This window comes from Eutrema salsugineum, unplaced genomic scaffold (genome assembly GCF_000478725.1).
Source record: "Eutrema salsugineum unplaced genomic scaffold, Eutsalg1_0 scaffold_13, whole genome shotgun sequence".
NCBI lineage: Eukaryota > Viridiplantae > Streptophyta > Magnoliopsida > Brassicales > Brassicaceae > Eutrema > Eutrema salsugineum.
Window position 1 is genome coordinate 2,651,473 of NW_006256885.1, and position 22,227 is coordinate 2,673,699.

At 38.3% G+C, this 22,227-nt stretch overlaps 5 protein-coding genes across 5 annotated transcripts; 3 read left to right on the forward strand and 2 right to left on the reverse strand.

The window, feature by feature from the left end:
* The first annotated feature begins 1,554 nt into the window (after positions 1-1,554).
* On the forward strand, positions 1,555-2,766 carry LOC18023149 (F-box protein DOR). Its single transcript, XM_006406470.1, has one exon. It carries the CDS (start codon positions 1,555-1,557, stop codon positions 2,764-2,766), a length of 1,212 nt encoding a protein of 403 aa, XP_006406533.1.
* Positions 2,767-4,403: 1,637 nt separating this feature from the next.
* On the forward strand, positions 4,404-7,616 carry LOC18023150 (polyadenylate-binding protein RBP47B). The gene is made up of 6 exons (XM_006406472.2): positions 4,404-5,042; positions 5,570-6,053; positions 6,337-6,419; positions 6,506-6,636; positions 6,743-6,836; positions 7,297-7,616. The coding sequence occupies exons 1-6, from the start codon at positions 4,638-4,640 to the stop codon at positions 7,408-7,410; spliced, it is 1,311 nt and encodes a 436-aa protein (XP_006406535.1). The 5' UTR covers positions 4,404-4,637; the 3' UTR covers positions 7,411-7,616.
* Positions 7,617-7,668: 52 nt separating this feature from the next.
* On the forward strand, positions 7,669-9,226 carry LOC112089011 (protein ALP1-like). The gene has a single exon (XM_024159838.1). It carries the CDS (start codon positions 7,802-7,804, stop codon positions 9,149-9,151), a length of 1,350 nt encoding a protein of 449 aa, XP_024015606.1. The 5' UTR covers positions 7,669-7,801; the 3' UTR covers positions 9,152-9,226.
* LOC18023151 (CDPK-related kinase 2) lies at positions 9,226-13,129 on the reverse strand. The gene is made up of 10 exons (XM_006406473.2): positions 12,263-13,129; positions 11,475-11,605; positions 11,260-11,301; positions 11,050-11,158; positions 10,557-10,932; positions 10,351-10,463; positions 10,127-10,234; positions 9,975-10,037; positions 9,698-9,865; positions 9,226-9,606 (listed from the first exon to the last, which is right to left on the reverse strand). The coding sequence occupies exons 1-10, from the start codon at positions 12,827-12,829 to the stop codon at positions 9,463-9,465; spliced, it is 1,821 nt and encodes a 606-aa protein (XP_006406536.1). The 5' UTR covers positions 12,830-13,129; the 3' UTR covers positions 9,226-9,462.
* Positions 13,130-14,624: 1,495 nt separating this feature from the next.
* LOC18023152 (la-related protein 6C) lies at positions 14,625-17,181 on the reverse strand. The gene is made up of 10 exons (XM_006406474.2): positions 16,717-17,181; positions 16,357-16,438; positions 16,180-16,274; positions 16,020-16,091; positions 15,845-15,924; positions 15,670-15,748; positions 15,535-15,582; positions 15,381-15,449; positions 15,151-15,276; positions 14,625-15,064 (listed from the first exon to the last, which is right to left on the reverse strand). The coding sequence occupies exons 1-10, from the start codon at positions 17,179-17,181 to the stop codon at positions 14,789-14,791; spliced, it is 1,392 nt and encodes a 463-aa protein (XP_006406537.1). The 3' UTR covers positions 14,625-14,788.
* Positions 17,182-22,227: the final 5,046 nt, after the last annotated feature.

Below are 22,227 nucleotides of genomic sequence, written 5' to 3' on the forward strand. Positions count from 1 at the left end.
AATATTGATTGTTAGGAGTTTACATAGATTGATGGAGATTGCGGAGATCGACTACGGTAATATATCATTGGCTAACTTTTAGAGACATCTAAGTTGATTCAGAGATTTTTATTATAAGGTCTATCATACTTCATATAATTTTTTTTTTATCTTTATATATCCTGTTTTTCTATCGCATTACAATGATACAGTCTTAGGATCCTCCCGAACAAAAAATCGTATTAGCGTTAACTTTCCTAATTTTGGTTTGTTGTAGAATGTGTGAGATTTGAAGTATTAATGTCCTCTCTTTTTGAATTAAGATCATGATAAGTACGCCGTGAAGAAAAGAGAGGTTTAGGGTTTCTCTTTTCGTTACGTTGGGACATTTATTTGTCGTTTCCCGATGACAACGACAAGCAATGGTGTGGAGACGTCGTACATGTATATCAATGACGATTAGATCTGACGAAGACGAAGAAGATACAAAAACATAAAGATGAATGTCGCACAAATTTTAGCAAAATTGACACATTGCAACCGTATGATGTGATCGGCGAATGCCAATGTGATTAGATTAGAATCCCATATCATTAGTTATTTGGCCAATGATTGGTCAGACTTGCGATTTTGTTAGTTTCTTGTATCGCAAGAATCCAAAGATGGATCCACTGATCATTCTCCAATTCATTCTTGTTACATAAACGTTCCATTGAAGATTCAACGCTTTAACTGCAGATGTTTCTATCCTCGAATCAAGGCCCGTTGCCGGATAGAGCACAACCTGATAATCCAATGGTCAAGGTATGATGACATGTTGCGGTAAAGATCCGTGGCCAGGTATAATATTGCGATTATTATCCAACTAATGGATATATATAGCCGATATTTTTGGATGCAACACCTTGTCAAGAATGTCACATATTCAGTAATGTCCATTATCGCAATATATTCGCATACATGTTGCTATGAGTTTGTCCGGAATTGTTCGGAGATTGCGAGCTCGACAATAAGTCAAGAAGATATATTTTTATATATAAGGCCTAGTCGCCTAATTTATTAGGTTTAGTAATTATTATACTTATATGTTCGTATAACTCTTGTTTAATAAAGATGCGTTCGTAGAATTTTTCGCGGATACATCATACATGGAAATATGTCTTTTGAGATTATAACGGACTTTTTCTTTCTTATATCAACAAAAAATGACTTTTTCTTTCTAAAATAAACCCAGTATTATAACAAAATGTAATCTAAAACGAAAAATAAATAAATTAATTAAGAGTACTCAAGAGCATAGTTTTAGACTTTTTATGATCTGGTGGCTTAAACCCAACGCCCCAACAATATCTCAAATGAAGGGCTTAGCTCCATATGTATTCATGCATGGATATTTCTAACAAGGTACTATTTTGCAATTATACAAGTCACGCGACTTTTTTTTTTTTTTAAATGACATAGTTTCTTTATAAAGAAATTTTCATTATGCTAAACTATTACAAAGTCGACGATAGATGCAAATGATGGATCGTGGGTGAAGCGTAAGATCATCCTGGCATACTAGAAAAAGTCGCCATGGAAAATCTGAAGCAGCAGGTCTTGGATTTAACAATCTCCCGACACGACACACAATCTTGGAGTTCACGAGATCATACGATCCCACATGATATCCTAATCGACATATTCTCAAGAACTCCATCTAAATCAATTGCGAGGTCTCGTTGCGTATCTAAGACCTGGAAGTCCATACTCCATGGTCCAGATTTCACCAAGTTGTTCTTAAGAAGGTCTTTGTCTCGTCCACGGCTCTTGTTCACTTTCATCGAGGACGAGAGCTTGTTCTTCTTCTCGTCATCTCAGCCCCAAAAACCGGACAAGAACTCATCTCTTGTAGCCAATGCAGATCATCATACGAAATTCTCCCACCATGTTTCCTCTGGGATTTGTCGCTCTGTGAATGGACAGATATGCACTCAAGATCGGGGATGGAGGTATACTGTTCCGGTGATTTGTAATCCTAGTACCGGAGAGTCCATTATCTTACCATTATTGGAACTTGATAGAATCGACGAGAAACGCTATTTTGGGTATGATCCCATCGACAAAAAGTTCAAGGTGTTGGGCGTGAGCTGGCCAGCTTGTGGAACACGCAATCTGTACGAGGATCATCATGTTCTAACATTAGAGACAAGACAACAACTATTATGGAGAAAGATCGAATGTTGCTCACCGTATTATCTTTTATACAATGATGGGATATGCATTAGTGGTGTTTTGTATTATCCAGCTGCGACCGATACACATTCAGAGGTTTCTATGATCGTTTGCTTTGATGTTAGGTTAGAGACGTTTAGCTTTGTTAACAAACCTGAGGAGTTGAAAATAGGGCATTATTCGACTCTTATAAACTACAAGGGTAAATTAGGTGCACTTGAGTCTAAAAGAGGGATTGATTATGATGAAATGGTTGATGGGAGTTTTGGATTTCTTAAGTTGTGGATTCTAGTGGATCCTGAGAAACATATTTGGTTGATGAAGATTTATCAAATTCCTTCTATGTGGAGGAATGTAATTCAGAAGGTTGATGTATATTTTGCTGGAATGACTAGTTCAGGGGAATTTTTGTTGTCTCCCTACTCACCAAACGATCCTTTCTACGTGTTTTTCTATGATCCTGAGAAGAACACAATTGCAAGAGTTGAAATTCAAGGAATTAATCTTCAAAGGTTTGTGAATCGTAAAGCGTACACCTTTGTAGACTATACAGAGAACTTGAAGCTTATATAACAAAGCTAGTGTTTGCTCTAAGTTCTCACTATCACATGATGATGGGATCTTAAAACGGGTGATTACTATTACTAAGGGATAATTTGTATAAAGATCGTGCTATGTTTTGAGTTTGATAACTTATTGTAAAGTTGATTGATTGTTTGCAGTTGTAAATTGTAATCGCTGTATAAAATATGTATTGATATTGAATGTTGGTCTTTTAAAACATTTGGGTCCTTTAAATCATGTTTGATTAGTCTTTTATAGTTTCTATAACTCCAAATCAGAAAAAGAACATATATAGAATGTAGACCGATATACATAGTTTCTCATTTGATTGGTTTTTTTTTTTTTGTTTTGTCAATTTTTGAAGAAAGTGTCATCGAGGACCATAGATTCAGCCTTAGAGCATGTTCAATCCTGAACCTCCCAATGATGTTCTAATCAATTTTTTCTAAATATTTTTTTGTAAGCTGAAAAGTTACATGTTTTATGTTTCCAACCCTGAACTCGTAATGGGGTTCAAACCATTTACACAAACAAAAACTTTCTTCAGAGGCATTTGATCGAACACATGGGAGGCAGGCAACCGCAATCGACCTCAATTTCACGATCTGAAACCCTAATCGACGGATCGGTACCAGATCGAGGTAGGTAGATGCTACTACGGAGATCAGCGTCGGCTCTAGCAACATCATGCCGTTCTACCAGGGCAAAAAGAACACGACGGAGATCGAAACTCAACTCGCAGGACAGAGCTTGGTAGTGTTTACCGGCGGTTGGAATCTGGACGAGGTCTTGAAGTCGGAGATCTATAGGCTCGACGCAAAGCTGACACTTAGGAATAAATGGAAGAGACGATGCAGAAGAAGGAAATTTGGTCCGATGTCGTCGAGGAAAAAGACGATCCAAAAAGGTTTTCTCCAAAAAAAAATTCCTTTAACCAATCCGATGATGCCACGTGGCTCTTGAACCTCTCCAAAAATGGGTTCTGTAAACTCTTATATTAGAACCTTTCCAAACGGGTTCAACACTTAAGTGGGCCTCTCTGATTAAATAAAATCCAAAAAATGTTATAAACCCCATGTTTGAACTCTTATAAACCTTGCGTTGGACATGATTTTAAACCCCCAAATCCAATTCCCGCGGGACCTGAAAAATGGAAAATCTGGCCCAACCAAGGCATCTGATTTAAACTAGTTATGAGTCTGTCTATATATCTCTATTGGGCCCATATAAGAAAGTTCTTGCCATTTTCGAAAGAACAAAAAGACTGTACAGGGATTTTGTTTGTTTGTGTGTGTGTGTACACGAGCTATTTATTTCTTAATTTATTTGCCTCGTTCTGTTTTTGTTTCACTGTAAAGCAAATTCCTATCGACAAAAAAAAAAGCAAAAAGCAAACACAGGTTTTCTAGAGTAACAGTTAATACGTAAATATGGCTTTTTTTCTTACCCAATCCTCGTGAGTTTGATTATTATTAATCAGTTAATTATATAAAACCCTAAGGAGAAATAAATGTAAGTTGCTTAAGTGCGGTGGAATCAGAGCCGTCGATCTCAAAACACACACAGCTTCGGTAAGAAAATGGGCCCCACGTTTCGGCCACTTCCCAAAGACCCATAGATTCAGCCTTAAACCCCCAAAATCCACATTCTCTCTCTCTCTCCGCCTCCCTTTAAGACCACTTCTCTCCTCTCTCTCTTCCTCTTTCCGCCATCACTTGAGCTCAACGAGCTCTCTCTCTCTTTACTTCCACTTCTTTGGAAGCAGATAGTGAGAAGAAGAAGAACACTCAAAGATTTGAATCTATTTTTTTCTTTCTATTTCCAATCCCCGGAGAATCAGATCGGATCGGATTTTTAAATTTTACAAAACAATTGCTAAGATGCAGACGACCAACGGCACAGATTCGGCGTTGGCAAGTTCCGGAGCCACGGCGCCGATTCATCAAACGACCCCTCCGCCTCAGCACCAGCAGTGGCAGCCGCAGCAGCAGCAACAGTGGATGGCGGCGGCGGCGGCTATGCAGTATCCGCCGGCGGCGGCGATGATGATGATGCAGCAGCAACAGATGATGATGTATCCTCACCAATACGTTCCTTACAATCAAGGTCACTATCATCATCCTCAGCAGCTCCAATACGCGTCTTATCAGCAAAACTACCACAACCAGCAGCAGAAGCCACACGAGCGTGGATCTGGAGAAGATGTGAAGACTCTCTGGGTCGGTGATCTTCTTCATTGGATGGACGAGACTTATCTCCATTCCTGCTTTTCTCACACCGGCGAGGTATATACATATCAAGACTTTTCTGAATCTTCCTCTGTTCGGATTTGCGTTTCGAATTTGATTCTTGTCAAGGAATGGTTTTACGTGAAAGTTTCGGTGAAAAGGGAGCTGTTTGCAGATCTTGGACATGTTCTTGAATTTCTTGTGTGTTTGATCTGTTTTCAAGCGAAGGACTTTTTTTGGCAAGTTTCTTTTGAATTTTTTTTGTTATTGAACCTGCTTAATTGGATCAGATCCAATGATTATCGAATTTTCGTGGAAACAAATAGGGTAAATGGAAAACAGCATTGACCTGAAAAGGACAGATTTCGTTTGGCAAAATATACTGTAGTACCTTGCCACGTTTATATGAACTTTTCTGGTAAGGAGAAAAAAATAGAAACGTGAAGCATGTAAAGAGATCATACTTGAATTAGCTGTCTTCTCATGGATAAGGTTTCATTTAGCATACTTGGATATTCTTCTCCAGTTTCTCTTTGTTCTTGTTCTGAGTTGTTTCTTGTGGATTATTGTTTTCTGATGCGCAGGTTTCTTCTGTGAAAGTTATTCGTAACAAGCTAACTTGTCAGTCAGAAGGGTATGGGTTTGTTGAGTTTCTTTCACGTGCTGCAGCTGAAGAAGTTCTTCAGAACTATAGTGGCTCAGTGATGCCAAACTCGGAGCAGCCTTTCCGTCTAAACTGGGCGTCTTTTAGTACTGGTGAAAAGAGAGCAGTAGAAAATGGTCCAGAGCTATCGATATTTGTTGGAGATTTGTCTCCGGATGTGACTGACACTTTGTTGCAAGAGTTGTTCGTTGAGAAATATCCATCTGTCAAGAGCGCGAAAGTTGTGATCGATTCCAACACCGGCCGGTCCAAAGGTTACGGTTTTGTTAGGTTCGGTGATGAAAACGAGAGATCAAGGGCTTTGATAGAAATGAATGGAGCTTTCTGTTCAAACAGGCAAATGCGTGTAGGTATTGCAACCCCCAAAAGAGCGGTTGCTAATCAGCAACAACATTCTTCACAAGGTGACATATCTTCTTCACCTATAATCCTCTTGCAATTTGGATACTGATATTTCCTTTCTTCTTTGGTTTCTTCTCATACTTCTCTGAGTGTTTTTCTGCCTGGTTAGTGGTTAGTGACCGCAAACTAGTTTTATTCTGATTCTTTCTATTGAGTTTACTAGCGTATAGCGAGAGGGGAGCTAGTTTTTATCCGTAGGACTTTAAAGTTAACAGCTTAATAAGTCTTGATGCGCTCAACAAAGCTTTTTTGAAGTATGTTTTTTTAATGTTTTCATCGGAATAGCTCTGATACTGGCTGGTGGACATGGAGCAAATGGTTCCATGGCTCATGGCTCGCAGACTGATGGCGAATCAAACAACTCAACAGTGAGTTGTCATAGCCATTCCCCTGCTAGCATAATTTAAGCTATGTATTGTCTCGGTGCTCATTCTCTCTAATTCCTCTACTGCAGATATTCGTTGGCGGCCTTGACCCTGATGTTACTGATGAAGACCTCAGACAACCTTTTTCCCAGTTTGGCGAGGTTGTGTCAGTGAAGATTCCAGTAGGCAAAGGATGTGGATTTGTCCAATTTGCTAACAGGTGCGGTCTTTACCTAGAAGTGTGGGCTTGTCAATCGTAAGACCGTGTAGGTGCTTTATTGCTAAAGTGGGTTAATTTTCAAAGCGGCTTGCCTTGGTTTTGACAGGAAGAGTGCTGATGATGCCATCCAGAGTTTGAACGGGACAGTCATCGGCAAGAACACTGTCAGACTCTCATGGGGACGAAGCCCGAACAAGCAGGTGAACTTTTGACTTTGGAGTTAGATGCAGTCTACCAGTAAAGACTAAATTAAGTATTTTGATAGGGTCAAACTTGATTAACAATGGTTTTTTCTAAGCCTTTGCTCTTGTTATTAAAAACGTACTTGTATATAAAAAAGTAAAGTTAGTGGTTGGCAATAGGCAATAGCTGGTGGTGGAGTATATCACCTTCCTTCGTTTTTCTCTTTTGACTATGCAAGTGGGGAATATATAACACATGAACTCCATGCCCAACTTGTCAATTCCTTGAACATGCTCAAATCTTGATATTGATTTGTTCTCATGTGTTATACATGAAACAAGAACTTCTTTTTACAAGTCCCTCACATTCCTCTGTTTACTTTTGAGGTCATCAAGTTCTTGTTTCATGTATGTTTGATATAATCCAATAGAGGTCTCTCTTCAATTTTGTTAATGTGTTGTTGTCTACTTGTGGCAGTGGAGAGGAGACTCAGGACAGCAGTGGAATGGAGGATACTCACGAGGACAAGGTTACAACAATGGAGGATATGCTAACCACCACGACTCCAACGCCTATCCTGCCGAGACTTGAAGAGACTCAAGTGATCATGATCAACATGGTGGTTCAAGCCTCTCTGATTCACACATCAGTCAAAACTAAACTTGTAGTCCAGTGAGGAGAATTTTGTTAGATGGATTTGATTTTGATAGACTTGTCGTTGTTTGGAGATTCAAAAAATTTTGGTTACTGGTTTGTGTGGTCTCAGACTAATATAATGGTTGTGCTTGTTGGGATCATTTCCGCTTAAAAGTTACAACTTTACCTTTGTACAACAGCTCCAGATAAAGCTCCAAATTTTACTCTTTAAAAAAAAAAAAATCAAATTTTTAAAAACTTAACTAAAAGCCTTCCTCTTTCGCTTTCTTCTGTACTTTCCACATAGAAGTTTCTTCTTCGGCTCAGAGAAAGAAAGAGACTGAAGATGGAAGAAGCTTTCATGGCGATGCTCTCGCATCTTCTACATCTCCAAAACTCTTTAGATCCCACAAGCACTATCTTCTCCTCTTCAACCTCCACATCTTCACCGTCTTCCACCACGCCTTCCTCTCTCCTCTCCTCTTCCTCCGCCGCGCCTTTGCTCTTCTTCACCCTCGCTTCCCTCCTCTCGTTCCTCGCCGTCACCAGATCCTCCTCTTCAACCAACTCCGGAGACTCCTCATCCTCCGCCTCTCCTTCTCCTCCGCCGCCACTTCCCGACGGCGATTACTCCGTCACCGCTTTCCGTGCCCTAGCCAACGACCACATCTGGGCTCTCGACGCGCCTCTCCGCGACGCTCGCTGGCGCTCCTTGTACGGACTCTCGTACCCTGTCTTCACCACCGTCGTCGACAAGCTCCAGCCTTTCATCACCGCCTCCAATCTCTCCCTCCCGGCCGATTACGCCGTCGCAATGGTTCTCTCTCGTCTCGCGCATGGTTGCTCAGCCAAAACCCTAGCTTCTCGCTACTCCCTCGATCCTTACCTCATCTCGAAGATCACGAACATGGTCACTCGCCTCCTAGCCACCAAGCTCTACCCGGAATTCATCAAGATCCCCGTCGGAAAACGCCGATTGATCGAGACGACTCAGGGATTCGAAGAGCTCACTTCTCTCCCAAACATCTGCGGCGCAATTGACAGCACTCCCGTGAAGCTCAGACGCCGTACGAAGCTAAACCCTAGAAACATTTACAGTAGCAAGTACGGATACGACGCCGTTTTGCTCCAGGTCGTCGCTGATCACAAGAAGATCTTTTGGGACGTGTGCGTGAAAGCTCCAGGCGGAGAAGATGACTCTTCTCATTTCAGAGACAGTCTTCTCTACAAAAGGCTTACTTCAGGAGACATTGTGTGGGAGAAAGTGATTAATGTTAGAGGTCACCATGTGAGACCATACATTGTAGGAGACTGGTGTTACCCTCTTCTTTCCTTTTTGATGACACCGTTTTCACCGAACGGCTCAGGTTCGCCGCCGGAGAATCTGTTCGATGGAATGCTGATGAAAGGAAGGTCAGTGGTGGTGGAAGCTATTGGATTGCTCAAGGCTCGATGGAAGATTCTTCAGAGTTTGAATGTTGGAGTGAACCATGCTCCTCAGACTATTGTGGCTTGTTGTGTGTTGCATAATCTATGTCAGATTGCTAGAGAACCTGAGCCGGAGATTTGGAAAGATCCAGATGAAGCTGGATCACCTGCAAGAGTTTTGGAGGGTGAGAGGCATAACTACTATTACGGGGAGAGCTTAAGGCAAGCTTTGGCTGATGATTTGCATCAGAGACTCTCCACTAGGTAGAGACATTGTGGTTGTTGTTGCTGTTCCTGTCTCGATTTGTTATCATGTAAGAAGCAGGTGGAGACGCTCAAATGAAAAAAATCACTTTGGAATATCATCAACTTATTACAACTTGCGAGGCCTGTCCGAAATTTTTTTGATACTCTCTCTTTGTAGGGAATTTGCATTCCTTTTTAACACTATAAACATTTGGGATGGGTCTTTGAAAACAATTCCTATCCAAGAATCAGTAACCTTCTTGACATCCATTCGCTGTTGTATGTTTTTTTCCTCTCTTTGAATCCGTCATAACACGGAATTTACCTTCTTCTTCACCGTGTTCTCGCTAAAGGTTGTCGAGTAGATACACCGTGCAACAGTTTGACAAAACCTAAGAAGCTCAGTTTCCCATCAGTGTGCCTTATCCAGTCATGTAGAATGGTATGGACCGGGATCGATGATCCAACACCAAGTTCCTACAAGACATTCGTGTTCCCTTTAGATACTGAAAAATGCTGAAAAATTCTGTGAAAAAAGAAAGTCCCAAGTGAAGAAGGAAAAACTTACGGAAGCGAGTTCTTCAATGACGATAACTCTGTTTCCATTCATCTCAAAGAGCTCATAAGCATGGCGAACGCTCTGCTCCCAACAATCAAGAGACTCATGCTGATGAACACTAATGGAAGCTGCACAAAACTCTTCAAAATCCATCCCTTTGTATTGAAGTCCACTCAACTGTCATTTCCCAACACTAACTTTGTTAACCAACCTTTTACTGTATTTTAGTTTTACTGTATTTTAGTTAAGACTAAGCAAAAGGCCGAGACCAGAAACGGGACAATACCAATGCAAGAAAGTCTGGTATCCGTGATTCCTTCATTGCCTCTGTTGCGTTTGTAGCAAGTGCCTGTCCAAAACAGATTGAACCTAGCTTTGAGCTGTTTATTTTCTACCACTGAGTGAGAGAGCGAGACAGAGGAGAGACAAGGCACATACCGATCTGATGTTATCCAAAGTGATGAGGCCATTTTTGTTGGGTCCTAAGATTGCAAACTGCGCTTTCAGATAAAGAAGTTCATCTGTAGTTAATGTCTTGGACAGAGCCTGGAGAGAATATAAGAGTTAGGATCAACAATAAAATGTGGAGCAAAAAATCAATCATTTATTCACATTCTTTAATGTTCTTTTGGACATTAAAACAGGTTACAAGAAAATTGTACCATCAAAGCAGCTCTGCGCAAAGACGAAGATTTCAAGTAGGCTTTGATCTGCCTGAAGATCAGAATATCAAATGGGATATTCATGTTCTTATGACCCGCGATCCAAGGATGCACTGAAAATTGTACAAGTAAAACTGATAAGTGTGTCATGAAATAAAATAGAGAATAAATCAAAGAAAGATTGTGGAGATATAAGAGTTACTGACTCAAAGCTTGAGAGGCTGTCATTCTTTTTCGAGGGTCTTTGTACAATAGCCGCTTAACAAAATCTTTTGCCTCGAAGGATAATGAAGGCCAAGGAGGTTCATCGAAACTCGGATCAGCTTTAAGAACTGCCCTGAAGATTCCTGATTCAGTTCTTGCCCAAAAAGGACGGCTTCCACATAGGAGAATGTATGCTATTACTCCTATGCTCCAAACGTCCGCTTCCGTGGTATAAGATCTGTGTAGAACTTCAGGGGCTACATAATATGCACTTCCCACAATATCATTTAGTCTTTCGTCTGGTCTAACAAAGTCCGATAAACCAAAATCTATGACTTTCAACTGAGAATTCTCCTCCTTGGAAGTGTACAAGAAGTTCTGGTACATTAAAGCGTTTCAAATTTGAGATTGGTGTTAAATTAGGGGACGTTTCAAACTAAGAGAAGATCTTTCTTTCAGATTTTGAAGGGAAAGACAAAGGAAACTGTGGTTCACCTCTGGTTTTAGATCTCGATGAACAACTCCTTGGAGATGACAGAAAGCTACGACGTTAAGGATCTGTATAAGCACTGCTTTTGCATCATCTTCAGAGTATTTCCCTCCCCTGAAAGAGAATATGAAATAGTTAGACACGCAATAGAACATCTCCAAGAAGAATAAGTAAAAAACTTTCATAGCAATGATTCTCTTTCTCTAATACCAGACCTCGCTAGTATTCTGTCAAGGAGTTCACCACCTCCGCATAACCTGAAAGTTCGAGCAAAGTAATTGTTTATTCACAGCTGGAACATTTTTGAAGTAAGCCCTGCCAAGAAAATAAGAATCTGATAGCTCCTCTAGTATATTCTTTTCATGAAAAGTCTAATAAGATTCTCATTGATTCAAACATTATATGTAGCGTGAGAGCGAGGTGTCCTTACTCCATAACGATGTAGACGTTGGCATTGTCCTCGAACGCATCATAGAACCGTACCAGATTGTTATGTCCAGATAAAGCCCGCAGGATTTTTACTTCTCTTCTCACATCCTCAATAGATATTGCAGTTGTCATCTGCCAAACTAAAACTAATGAGCAACAGTCTATTTTGGATTAAGCTAACACTTGATTGCATGATACAAAATTGCATAACGACCATAGAAATTTCATTTGCTAAATGACATAAGCACAAAATGTCTATGCTTCCAATTTATTGACCAATTTAAAACGTGTAGATTGTTTTTTCCACAGAAAAGTCAGCAAGACATACACCCATTACCATTAAAATCTTGGCCTTTTGACAAACATGGATGAAAATTTCAACCTCATCCGAATTCATACATACTACTTGTTTCTCTATTAATTTCCAAGCATAAAACTCCACACGCCTTTTATTTTCCAACAAGATGGCTCAGAAGAAAGAAGACACTAAGTTCATAGAGAAGAAAAGAAACATCAAGAGAACCTATGAATGCTTTCTTCTTCTAAGTCTATTCTACTTGCAGCCATAAGCTATTATTACCGTGAAACAGGGTAACATCTACTAATAACAAAAATCAGACAACGAACAAGAAACCTGCAAATATGTTATTTCTCGAATTTACCTATCACTACAATACAATGAAGCATTGCTCTCTCACCAATAATCAAGAAGCCAACTGAAGCAAAAAAAAAAACTAAAGATGAAAACTTGAGAGCCCAATTAAGAAAGTATTTAGCTGTAGAATTAACCTTAGATTTAGGGATGACTTTAACAGCAACCTCATGATCCTTGAGCTCTCCTTTCTTGAACTTAGCAGAGCAAGTGTACCCAAAATGCCCTCTCCCAATCTCTTCCCCTAATTCCATCCTACTCTGAAACTCCTTGGAGAAGCCAAATCTCTTGTCAAGCCCTACTTCCTCTCTCTCCTCCTCCTCCTCCGTCTGCTGATGCCTCGCCGCCGGCAAAGTAGCCTCCTTCTTCCCCTTCCTCCGCCGCAGAACATCCCGTATGTGTTTGGCCGGAGAAGGAGGGTGGAAAGCACGCGCGAGCTGACGGAGCGGAGTGCTGGTAACGCTCTTGCTCTCTCCTCCTCCTCTTCCACTGCCTCCGCCGTCGCGGCTCTTGTTACGGCGGTGCCGGGCGGGGCTTGGAGTGTAGAAGGGGAAGAAAGGAGACGCCTTTACGGCGGTTGAGGTGCGAACCGGTGATTTCCCGGGATGGGCAGGGGTAGAATCGTCATTTTGGGGAAACGCGTCTCGGGGTGCGTAGGGATTAGGTTTGACGGAGTCGGAGGGTTTGGAGGTACAGCCTCCCATAGTCTTCTCCGGTTAAACGGAAATTGAAAGAAAAAATATTCAAAAAGACAGAAGAAGAAGAAGAAGATTTGGGACACTGGACTTTATGAGAATCACAGCAAATGACATTGAAGCAAGCTGCTCTGGTTTTAGAGAGAGAGGAAGTGAGCTGTAGAGGAGAGAGAGGCCACATGGCAGAATCTGCGGGTGTTAAATTGGTTTGATCTGATGAAGGTAGATGTGGATTGGTGGAAATTAGTTGCTTTTTGCCACGTCTTTCTACTTTTGTCTTTTTTTATTTTTTATTTATTTTACACATAAGTTTTGTTATTTCTCTAAGCAATATACGTTTCTTGTTTTACTTTGAGTTTATTTATCTCTTTTATTTTTGTCTTTTTTGGGGGGGCCTATAGTTTTTGTCTTTTGTATTTTGATATGTTTTAGAGGAATATCAAGCCAATCAAAGTTTTACCTAAATTGGTGAATATGGCGAAGATCTCAATTTATGAAAAAATCTTACAGAAATGATAAGAAATAAAAACGGTTTCTGAATCTAGTTATGTATACAACAAATTAAGATGCCATAAAGAGATTTGTAAATATGATTTCTACTTTTTATGACAACAAATTATCTAATTCATTAACCCAAGATATTTGTTTTTCAAACAAAATATACATTTTCGTAGAATTACATATTATATAGCATATTTTTCTACTTTGCACATTGTGTCATTTGAGAATATATATATATACCTAAGGTGTTGTATTGTATTTTTTAAGAAACAAACCCAAAATGGAATTCGAAACTCGTAAACAACAACATTCCAAGCAAAATTACCATAAGTACATGCATGCGTTTGTTTTGTTTATGTAACCACCGACGTGTGTGTTTTATACTTGGTTTTTTCTTTGCATTGAAACAAAAAGTGGTCCATTGTAATAATAATACAATTGGAACATGTGGTTGGTGGTAATAAGTTTGTAATTTTGTAAAGATTTTACTGAAAATTATTTATCAACCATGAATCATAGTCCATGCATGGAAATGCATATATGTAGTTATATTAATGTTTAATCTATATTCTCTAGTAGAAACCAAATGGTCAGGGAAAGAAGCCAAATTAGAATCTATTAGACTATTACTAATTAACTATAGTCAGATAATTATTTCGCTCTCAAAATCAGGATTACGTTAGTAATGTATATCAATTGATTGTATGTACGTTACTACGTATCTGCTTGTTCTTGAAACATGTTGATATCTGTAACCCAACAACTTCATTGTATCTGGACAGGATGTATATTAATTTTCAATAAGTTTAATAGATTTCAGCATCTTCAAGAAAAATAACTGGTCCACATCTCTAGTTTATTCTCACTAACTCTTGATTTGATGATCGCTCTCGAATATTTTACAAGATCGTAGAAATTACTTATGTTTATTTTGATCCTCCCATTTAGTATTTAATCTATTATATATTAAGAAGTTGGTTACTGGTAATTCCTGTTTGATTTAGTTCATTATTTTGATCATTCATTTTTTCATATATATTTTATTAAAAACAAAGAATTTCAAAATGATTAAAAAACAAAGAATTGCAAAAATGATTAGTTTTCTACTACCAAATCTTCGAGTCACATAATCAATTATTCAACTAGTCAACTAAATCAAAAAATGCTATAAACCCTTCATTATTCAATTAACCTCACAAAAATCAATATATCAAAACATACAAAAGAAATCACCCAAATTAGAGAATAAAAAAAAAATGTGAAAGAAGATTATATAAAAGAAAAAAACCTCACAAATCTTGGCCATGCCTTTGTAGTTCATACATTATAGCTAGCGACTTCCTCCATCATGTCCTTGCTTCTGTGAACCCATATCTTAAAAAACCAACCCACATGTATTATTTGGTTAACTCTATAGCTTTTATCTCTATTATATAATAAATTGTAGTCTCGTTGAAAGGGAATTATTCAGAGATTGTTAGGTGAGAGTGAGATTGAAGGTTTGCCACGTCCCATGGTGAAGCCTCTGGTTCCATCAGGCATTCTTGGTCCCTTCGTTGCTGTTTTTGGAGACGAAGACTCGTGTGGGCCTAGGCTCGGTGACATAGAACCGAGGCTGAGTCCGAGTCCAATCCCGAAGCTACGTCCTCCTGCTCCTCCACCTACCGCATAGCTTCTTGGAGATCTCCCTCGTCCTTTTCCTCTCCCTTTTCCCCAAAGTCCACTAACAGTGTTGTCATCACCCTAACGTGCATAACAAGAAATGCTTTTTCTTCTTAAAATGTATATATATGGAAAGATTTAGTGTGAAGGAATTGAGCTACACTAACGTCGTTATCAAGCTGCTGTTCGGTTAAATGGAGACGTGGGGAGTCTTCTCCTGATTCATAGGAAGGGATTTCATCATCGATGAGGATGCCATCGAAGTTTCTTCTGTTTTTGAGGACTGATTTGGGCTGTTTGTTAAACACGAATTATGGCCATTTAATCTCAGAGAGTTTTTGAGTTGTGAGAGAAATGGGCGTTGATAAACATAAAAGTGTGTAATTAAGTGGTTTACCGAGCATCTAAGAAGCAACCTCACACGAAGTCCTTTCCTCCAGTTTCTTTCATCGTTCAGCTTCTCCACCTGGTTTGATCACATTTGCTATATATCAGAAACTAATAGACACAAGAACTTTGGATAAGAGACTGAAATGTAACGATTCACTCACAGCTTTATCCGCTATAACAGTGTTGTCGTACTCGATAAGGGCGTGAATCTTGGGATTATAGAACAAGAAGAATGTTAAGTCCATGAAAAAGCTCAAGAACAGTGGAAATGATTAGAAACAGATCATGGTACTTACTTTGTTGCTCATCAAGAAATCTCCTTTTGGACGAGAGGAGGTGGACTCTGGAGGATGACAGATACGGATCGCCTTGACACTGAAGCAAATCCATACATGTTGTTTGTTAGCTAATACAAAGAAGCCATATATGTTTTAAGTGAAAGTATGAAGCAGAGTTTAAAGCCCTTCTTACTTTCCAATAACTCCAAAGATCTTCTCAAGGTTTTGGTAAGAGTGATCATCTGGCAAATTCTCTGCAACAACAGTCCGGGCCTACAGAACAATATAGACAGAAACAAGAAAATATCATTGATATATAGTTGATTATAAATATAATGAAGGCTTTCATGTAATCTCATTAAAATTACCTGCAATTCCTCTCTGTCTCTGTCAGTAAAAGGAATTTTACGCTTAACTTTCTTGCTGTCTTCACTCACAACCTTATTTTGATCAAAATTTAATCTCAGTATTACTTAGAATATCTTATGTTAATTTGGTGGTAGCTAGAGAATAAAGAAAGAGGCTTACGAGCTTTGAGGAGGAGCGTAGAGCCAATGTAACTAGATGGTGGTTACTCGTCAAAGCCTTGATCTTCTTCGTCGAAGCGATATAAGATATGGGCACTGCGTTTAAACAGAGACAGACATATGAATGCAAAATCATCTTCAACAAGATTTTTCAGAAAAATTACAAGAATGTACTTACCATAACCTTCAGGGTCTTTGCTTATGTGCTTTGAAATGGACTCATTGGCTAATAGACTCATGTCCGTGAACTGGTACTCAACCTATATAATTTGAAAGCAATGATCGGTTTCTTGCGAGTCAAGAAATTGATGAATCTGATTTGCTGAATTGGAATTGAAAGGCTAAACCAGAGTTGGTTTATCGGTACAAGAGAATTGCATAGTTAACCGGAAAAATAATCTTACAGTATATCGTTATTTGCAATTCCGTCAATAACACACAATCAACAAAATAAATTTGGTTAGTTTGTTGCATATGATCATTGTAAATCTGATCTCATGACGTAATGTTTTTTTTTTAATAGAAAAATGTTAAAAACCTGTTTGACGATTTTGAGGCGGAGATCGTCGGAGAGCAAATTCTTCGACGAAGAAGAGGAGTTCTGATTCGCCGGAAACTGAACCGCCGGATTCGAAATGTAAAACGCAGCCGCTGGATCGTGAAGGTGTTGGTGCTGAGAAGGATCTCCTCCTCCGACGAAGATCCAATCGGAAGACTGAGAACCGACGCCGGTTCCTCCTCCTCCGCCGCAAACTCCGCCGCCGCATCCTCCTATGCAACCGCCGTTGTAATGGAAGCAAGGGTAGAAGTAACCGGAGATCGGAGAAACCTGCGGTGTTGGTGCGGTGGTAGTATGCGATCGCGGTACGAATTCCGGCGCCTGAGCGTTGAATTTGAACGCTGACGATACCTGAGATCCGCCGCCGCCTCCTCCGTGTAGTAATTTCTTCTCCGTCGTCTCCTTTGTGACGGATTCTACCTCTTCTCGCTGCATCTGCGCCATCTTCCTCGATCACTCTGCAAAAATCTCTTAAACTATATATATATTTTTTTGGGTATTTAAGTTTTTTTAAAAAATTAAAATTTTCTATCTAACAACGTTAATACTGGTTGAACAAAGAAAAAAAGAAACAATATTAATACTGAGTAGTTTTTGATGTTGTTTCTGATTTTTTTCTTTTGGTTTGATTTCTTCTTCGCTAGTTTTTTTCTCACTCTCTCAATAATCTCAAAACATGGAAAAAGTTTTCAAGCCTTCGTTTTTTCGCGCAAAATATGGATTTTTAACGAGGGAAACAAGCGTCCAGTTTTGACTGTGTATTTTTACTATTTCTCTTAATATTTTTTATTATATCTCTCTAAAAACGCATTTCTTACATAAATTGAGATATATAAGATTTCTGTTAATTCATTATGAAAGAAAAACTTTTCAATTATAGACCTCTCAAAATTTGCAAAAAAAAAAAAAAAAACACTTCTATATTCTTTTTAAGAGAATTATCAATATACACAAAGCATTTACATTATTCAACTATGTTTATGTCTATTGCTCTACTATGTAAGTTTTTGAGAATTTTCTTGAAACACTCTGCTCTCTTTTTTCATCCACACATTACATACTGACATACATACGTATACTAAATATGTTCTAAACCTAATCTACGGATAAACCAACGAAACCCATTATGGTCTTTAATTATACTTATAGTCAAATGGTCTTTTTCTAATTCCTTTGTGAATAAAGTCACGGCACATGCACCTTCTTCGGTGATTTGCTTTCTCTTGTTGACTCTACTTCTTCTTCTTCTTCTTCCTTAATCATCACGATTCTTTGTTCTCTATGTGATCATCTTCTTCTCATTAATTCATCTTTCACCAATTTCCCTTTTCTTATGCATTATTTAGGATGGAAGTCCTACATCCTATAACATGTATCCTAGTAGATTGTCTTAGTTTACTATTTTATCATCCGAATTCAGTTAATAATTTCCCTTTATGAGTATACCTTATACGATCTTGCTTTCGAAACCTAAAATTATTTGCAAACATCTTTGGTTCAAGATTTTTTCTTTTAGTACGTACCCGCGGTAAGCCACGCCATTGATATATAACACCACATTTTAAAGCATAAATTATCCATTCGAAATAAAGTTGTAGTAGTAACCTTGAACGTCACTACAAACACTATCAATATCATTAGACCACCACCATGCACCACCAGTTGGTCCTTTATTTCGAACTTGATTGTTAACCCTAAACTTTTTATTATTAACTTTAAGCAAACTCAAAATAAGAAAAGTAATTTAAATATTTTTGCTGACTGGTGAAAATGCTGAGTTTCGAATCACAAACAAGATGGAAAACCAAAAAGGTTCATTTTCTATTGGAATAAACTGAATCAAAAAAAATATATATATATATATATATACAGTATATCAAAAGCACAAAAGTGTTTTTCACCATCAGCAAAACCAATACTTTCATGAGTCTGATCACAATCGAGTATCATCCAATAAGTATTCATAAAGAAATCTTCAAAGACGACCACAAACTACAACGTACGTTACCCGGAGAATTGGTAACAAAATGTTGTAGCAGCATTAATAATAATTCAAGTTAAAGAGGACCTGCTCTCTGTAATTTTCGAGGTCGCGCAATGTACTCTTGTTGCAGAAGTATTTGTTGATGTAGTTGACTCAGTCCCGGTGGTGCTCGTGGTGGTGCTCGTAGCGCACGGCTAGTTGGGGCAAGACTTGGATTCTGAAACATTTTTATCATCTCTTCCGGTAATTCTCTTACATCGGTTATTCCAGTTCGATTCATTATGTCCGTTATTTCCGCTGAAACTTTATCATGTTCCACATCAAGAGCCTCTATAGCTGTAATATTTCCAAACAACAACAACCAAAAAAAAAAAAAGTTAATTTGCATTTATAGGTTGAAAGATAACTAATATATCGATATTAATGATTATCCACATATAAAAACTAAATTAATTACCATGATCCAAGAATTGTTTGCATAGAGGAAAGTCGAGATCCTTGATATTGCTCTTCTCCTCCTTGAGAGAGTCAATACGTGCTTTGATTTTAACACATTTACCCGAAAGTGTCTTTGTTTTCTCAATTTCCTCAATGAACATCAACTTCCACGGATCCCTTGTCCGTGGCACGGAAGCACTATGAACTGCAACTAATGAAGGAAGATTAAAAAAAGGGTCATATATTGAATGATTTTGTACAAGTTATACTACTCATTAGAATCATATTACTAATCGGTGTTTTTTTTAATTCCAATTATTAATTTGTTTGTTAACATAAAATCGTGCACTATATATAGTTTTTAGTTAGATATTAATCGAAACATAAATCGACTAATTCATATAAATCGATTTATCAAACGCCTAAATCTATGTTTTTTTTTAATTTTTCTATCGATTTATCACTAAGATTAGTAATTTTTTTTTGGTAAAAACAGGGATGAATAGGAAGAGAGATTACTTGTTTGATGATTGTGCTGTGGGAGTGTTCATCATTGCAACCAAGTCTCTTGTTCCTCTAAAACCCTCCGCCTCTTGTTCCTCTTTCTCTCTCAAAGAAAAACCCTAATTTTGGTCCCGGATTTGTAGTTTATAGTATTGTATTTCCTTTTTTTTTATAATTAATATTATTTCCTTTTTAGTTCATAATTAATACTATTTCCTTTTTTACTTTGATCGTCTCTCTCTCTAGAATTGTTTAGTTTAGCATTGTTGACAAAAGTTGGAAAAAAAAAGAAATTGTTGACAAAACTAGAGGCATTCTGATATCGGTTAATATATCATCGTTCTTCTATATAATTAATAACACACTACCACTTTGACTTTTACTATATATATAATAGATCTTCAACACAAAGGCTATGAACTATGTTACTACAAGAATGAGAGGTTTTTCCGTCGAATTAGTTACGACGATTTTTAGTCGTCGTAAATTTACGACGTATTTACGACGATCAAAAATTTCGTCGTAAATTCGACGTAAAAAATGACCCTCGTAAAATTGTCGTGATGTTACGACGATATTACGACGAATGAAGAACGGATTTTAATTCGTCGTAATGTTGTCGTAATATTTACATCGATAATACGACTAATTGTCCTCTATCTTGTAATTGACATAAAATCAATGTAAATGTGATGTAAGTTTTATTTCGACGTAAATTTGATGTAAATATGCAATGGTAATATGTTGGTAACCAAACAAAAAATTCTATATATACCCTTTCTTCTCTCATTATTTCATCAACCCAAAAAAACATATAAAGACACAAATTTTTGAGTCTTTGAATGTTTAAGTAAAATTTTTAGTAGTTGAAATTTATATCAAATTTCAGAAACAAAAAGTCAAATATTTGTTTTTGAAATGTCTATATACGATCTACGAAAGTGGATGTATACGCCCAAAAATGGTGATGGGTCGTTGACTGAAGACTTCAAAAACGGATTGGAAATATTCATGTACCAAGCCGGCCTTATGCAAACTGTAATTGAAAGCGGCAAAATGTATTGTCCTTGTGTGAAATGCAAAAATAGGAAACATATTCCTATTGACACTGTCTGGCAGCATTTATTGAATAGAGGGTTCATGCCCCAATACTTTATTTGGTATCAGCATGGAGAGGGATATGGTCAAAGTAGTGGTCAGATGGCTGCACGGAGTAGTAGTAATCATCAAGAACATGTGGATTTTGAAGCGTCCAATGATTATCAAAGTAGTCAAGTTCAGGGTGAAGATCATGATAGGATGCATGAAATGGTTACTGATGCATTTCATGAAACACATGCTGATACTGTTGAGGAGCCCAATGCAGATGCGAAACGCTTTTATGATATGTTAAACGCAGCAAAACAGCCTCTGTACGAGGGATGTAGGGAAGGTTTATCAAAATTATCATTGGCAGCTCTGATGATGACAATAAAAACTGATCACAATCTATCTGAAGTTTGCATGAACGATTGGGCAGATCTTATTAAAGAGTATTTGCCAGATGATAATTTGGCTGCTGAAACGTATTATGAAATTCAGAAACTGGTTTTTAGTCTTGGATTGCCTTCTGAGATGATTGATGTTTGTGTTGATAATTGTATGCTTTTTTGGAGAGATGATGAGAAGCTTGAAGAATGTCGTTTCTGCCAAAAGCCAAGATATAGACCGCAAATTGCTGGGCGTAAGAAGATTCCTTACCAACGAATGTGGTATCTTCCTATCACTGATAGGTTAAAAAGACTATATCAATCTGAACGGACAGCTGCGTCGATGAGATGGCATGCGGAACATTCACAAACAGATGGCAAACTGACTCACCCGTCTGACGGGAAATCTTGGAAACATTTTAACACCGTACATCCAGACTTTTCTAGGTCTAAGCGAAATGTTTATCTTGGTCTTTGCACTGACGGGTTTAGTCCATCTGGTATGTCTGGTAGGCATACCTAACTGGAGAAGAGCTTGAAGCGCAAATAGATCATTGGGGTGGACTTGAAACGGTCCCCCGAGGAGAAAATTGGCACACTCCTGCGAATATGCCTGAAGGATATGGGGTTCATCATAATTGGCACAAGAAAAGTATATTTTGGGATCTGCCTTACTGGAAAGATCATTTGCTCAGACATAATCTTGATGTTATGCACATTGAGAAGAATTTTTTCGATAACATCATGCATACTGTTTTGAACGTCCAAGGAAGAACCAAAGACAGCGTTATATCACGGATGGACTTACCCGATATATGTAACAGAATTGAGTTGCATATGGTGAGTAATGGGAAAGCACCTGTTCCTGTATTTCGGTTGGGTGCTGAACAAAAAACAGCATTGTTTAATTGGGTATCATCAGCCGTGAAATTTCCTGATGGATATGTATCTAATCTGGCTAAATCTGTGGATAAAGGACAAAAGTTTTCAGGGATGAAAAGTCATGATTGTCATGTGTTTATGCAACGGTTACTTTCTTTTGCGTTTGCTGAACTCCTACCGGGACATGTCCATGAGGCACTAGGAGGCATTGGA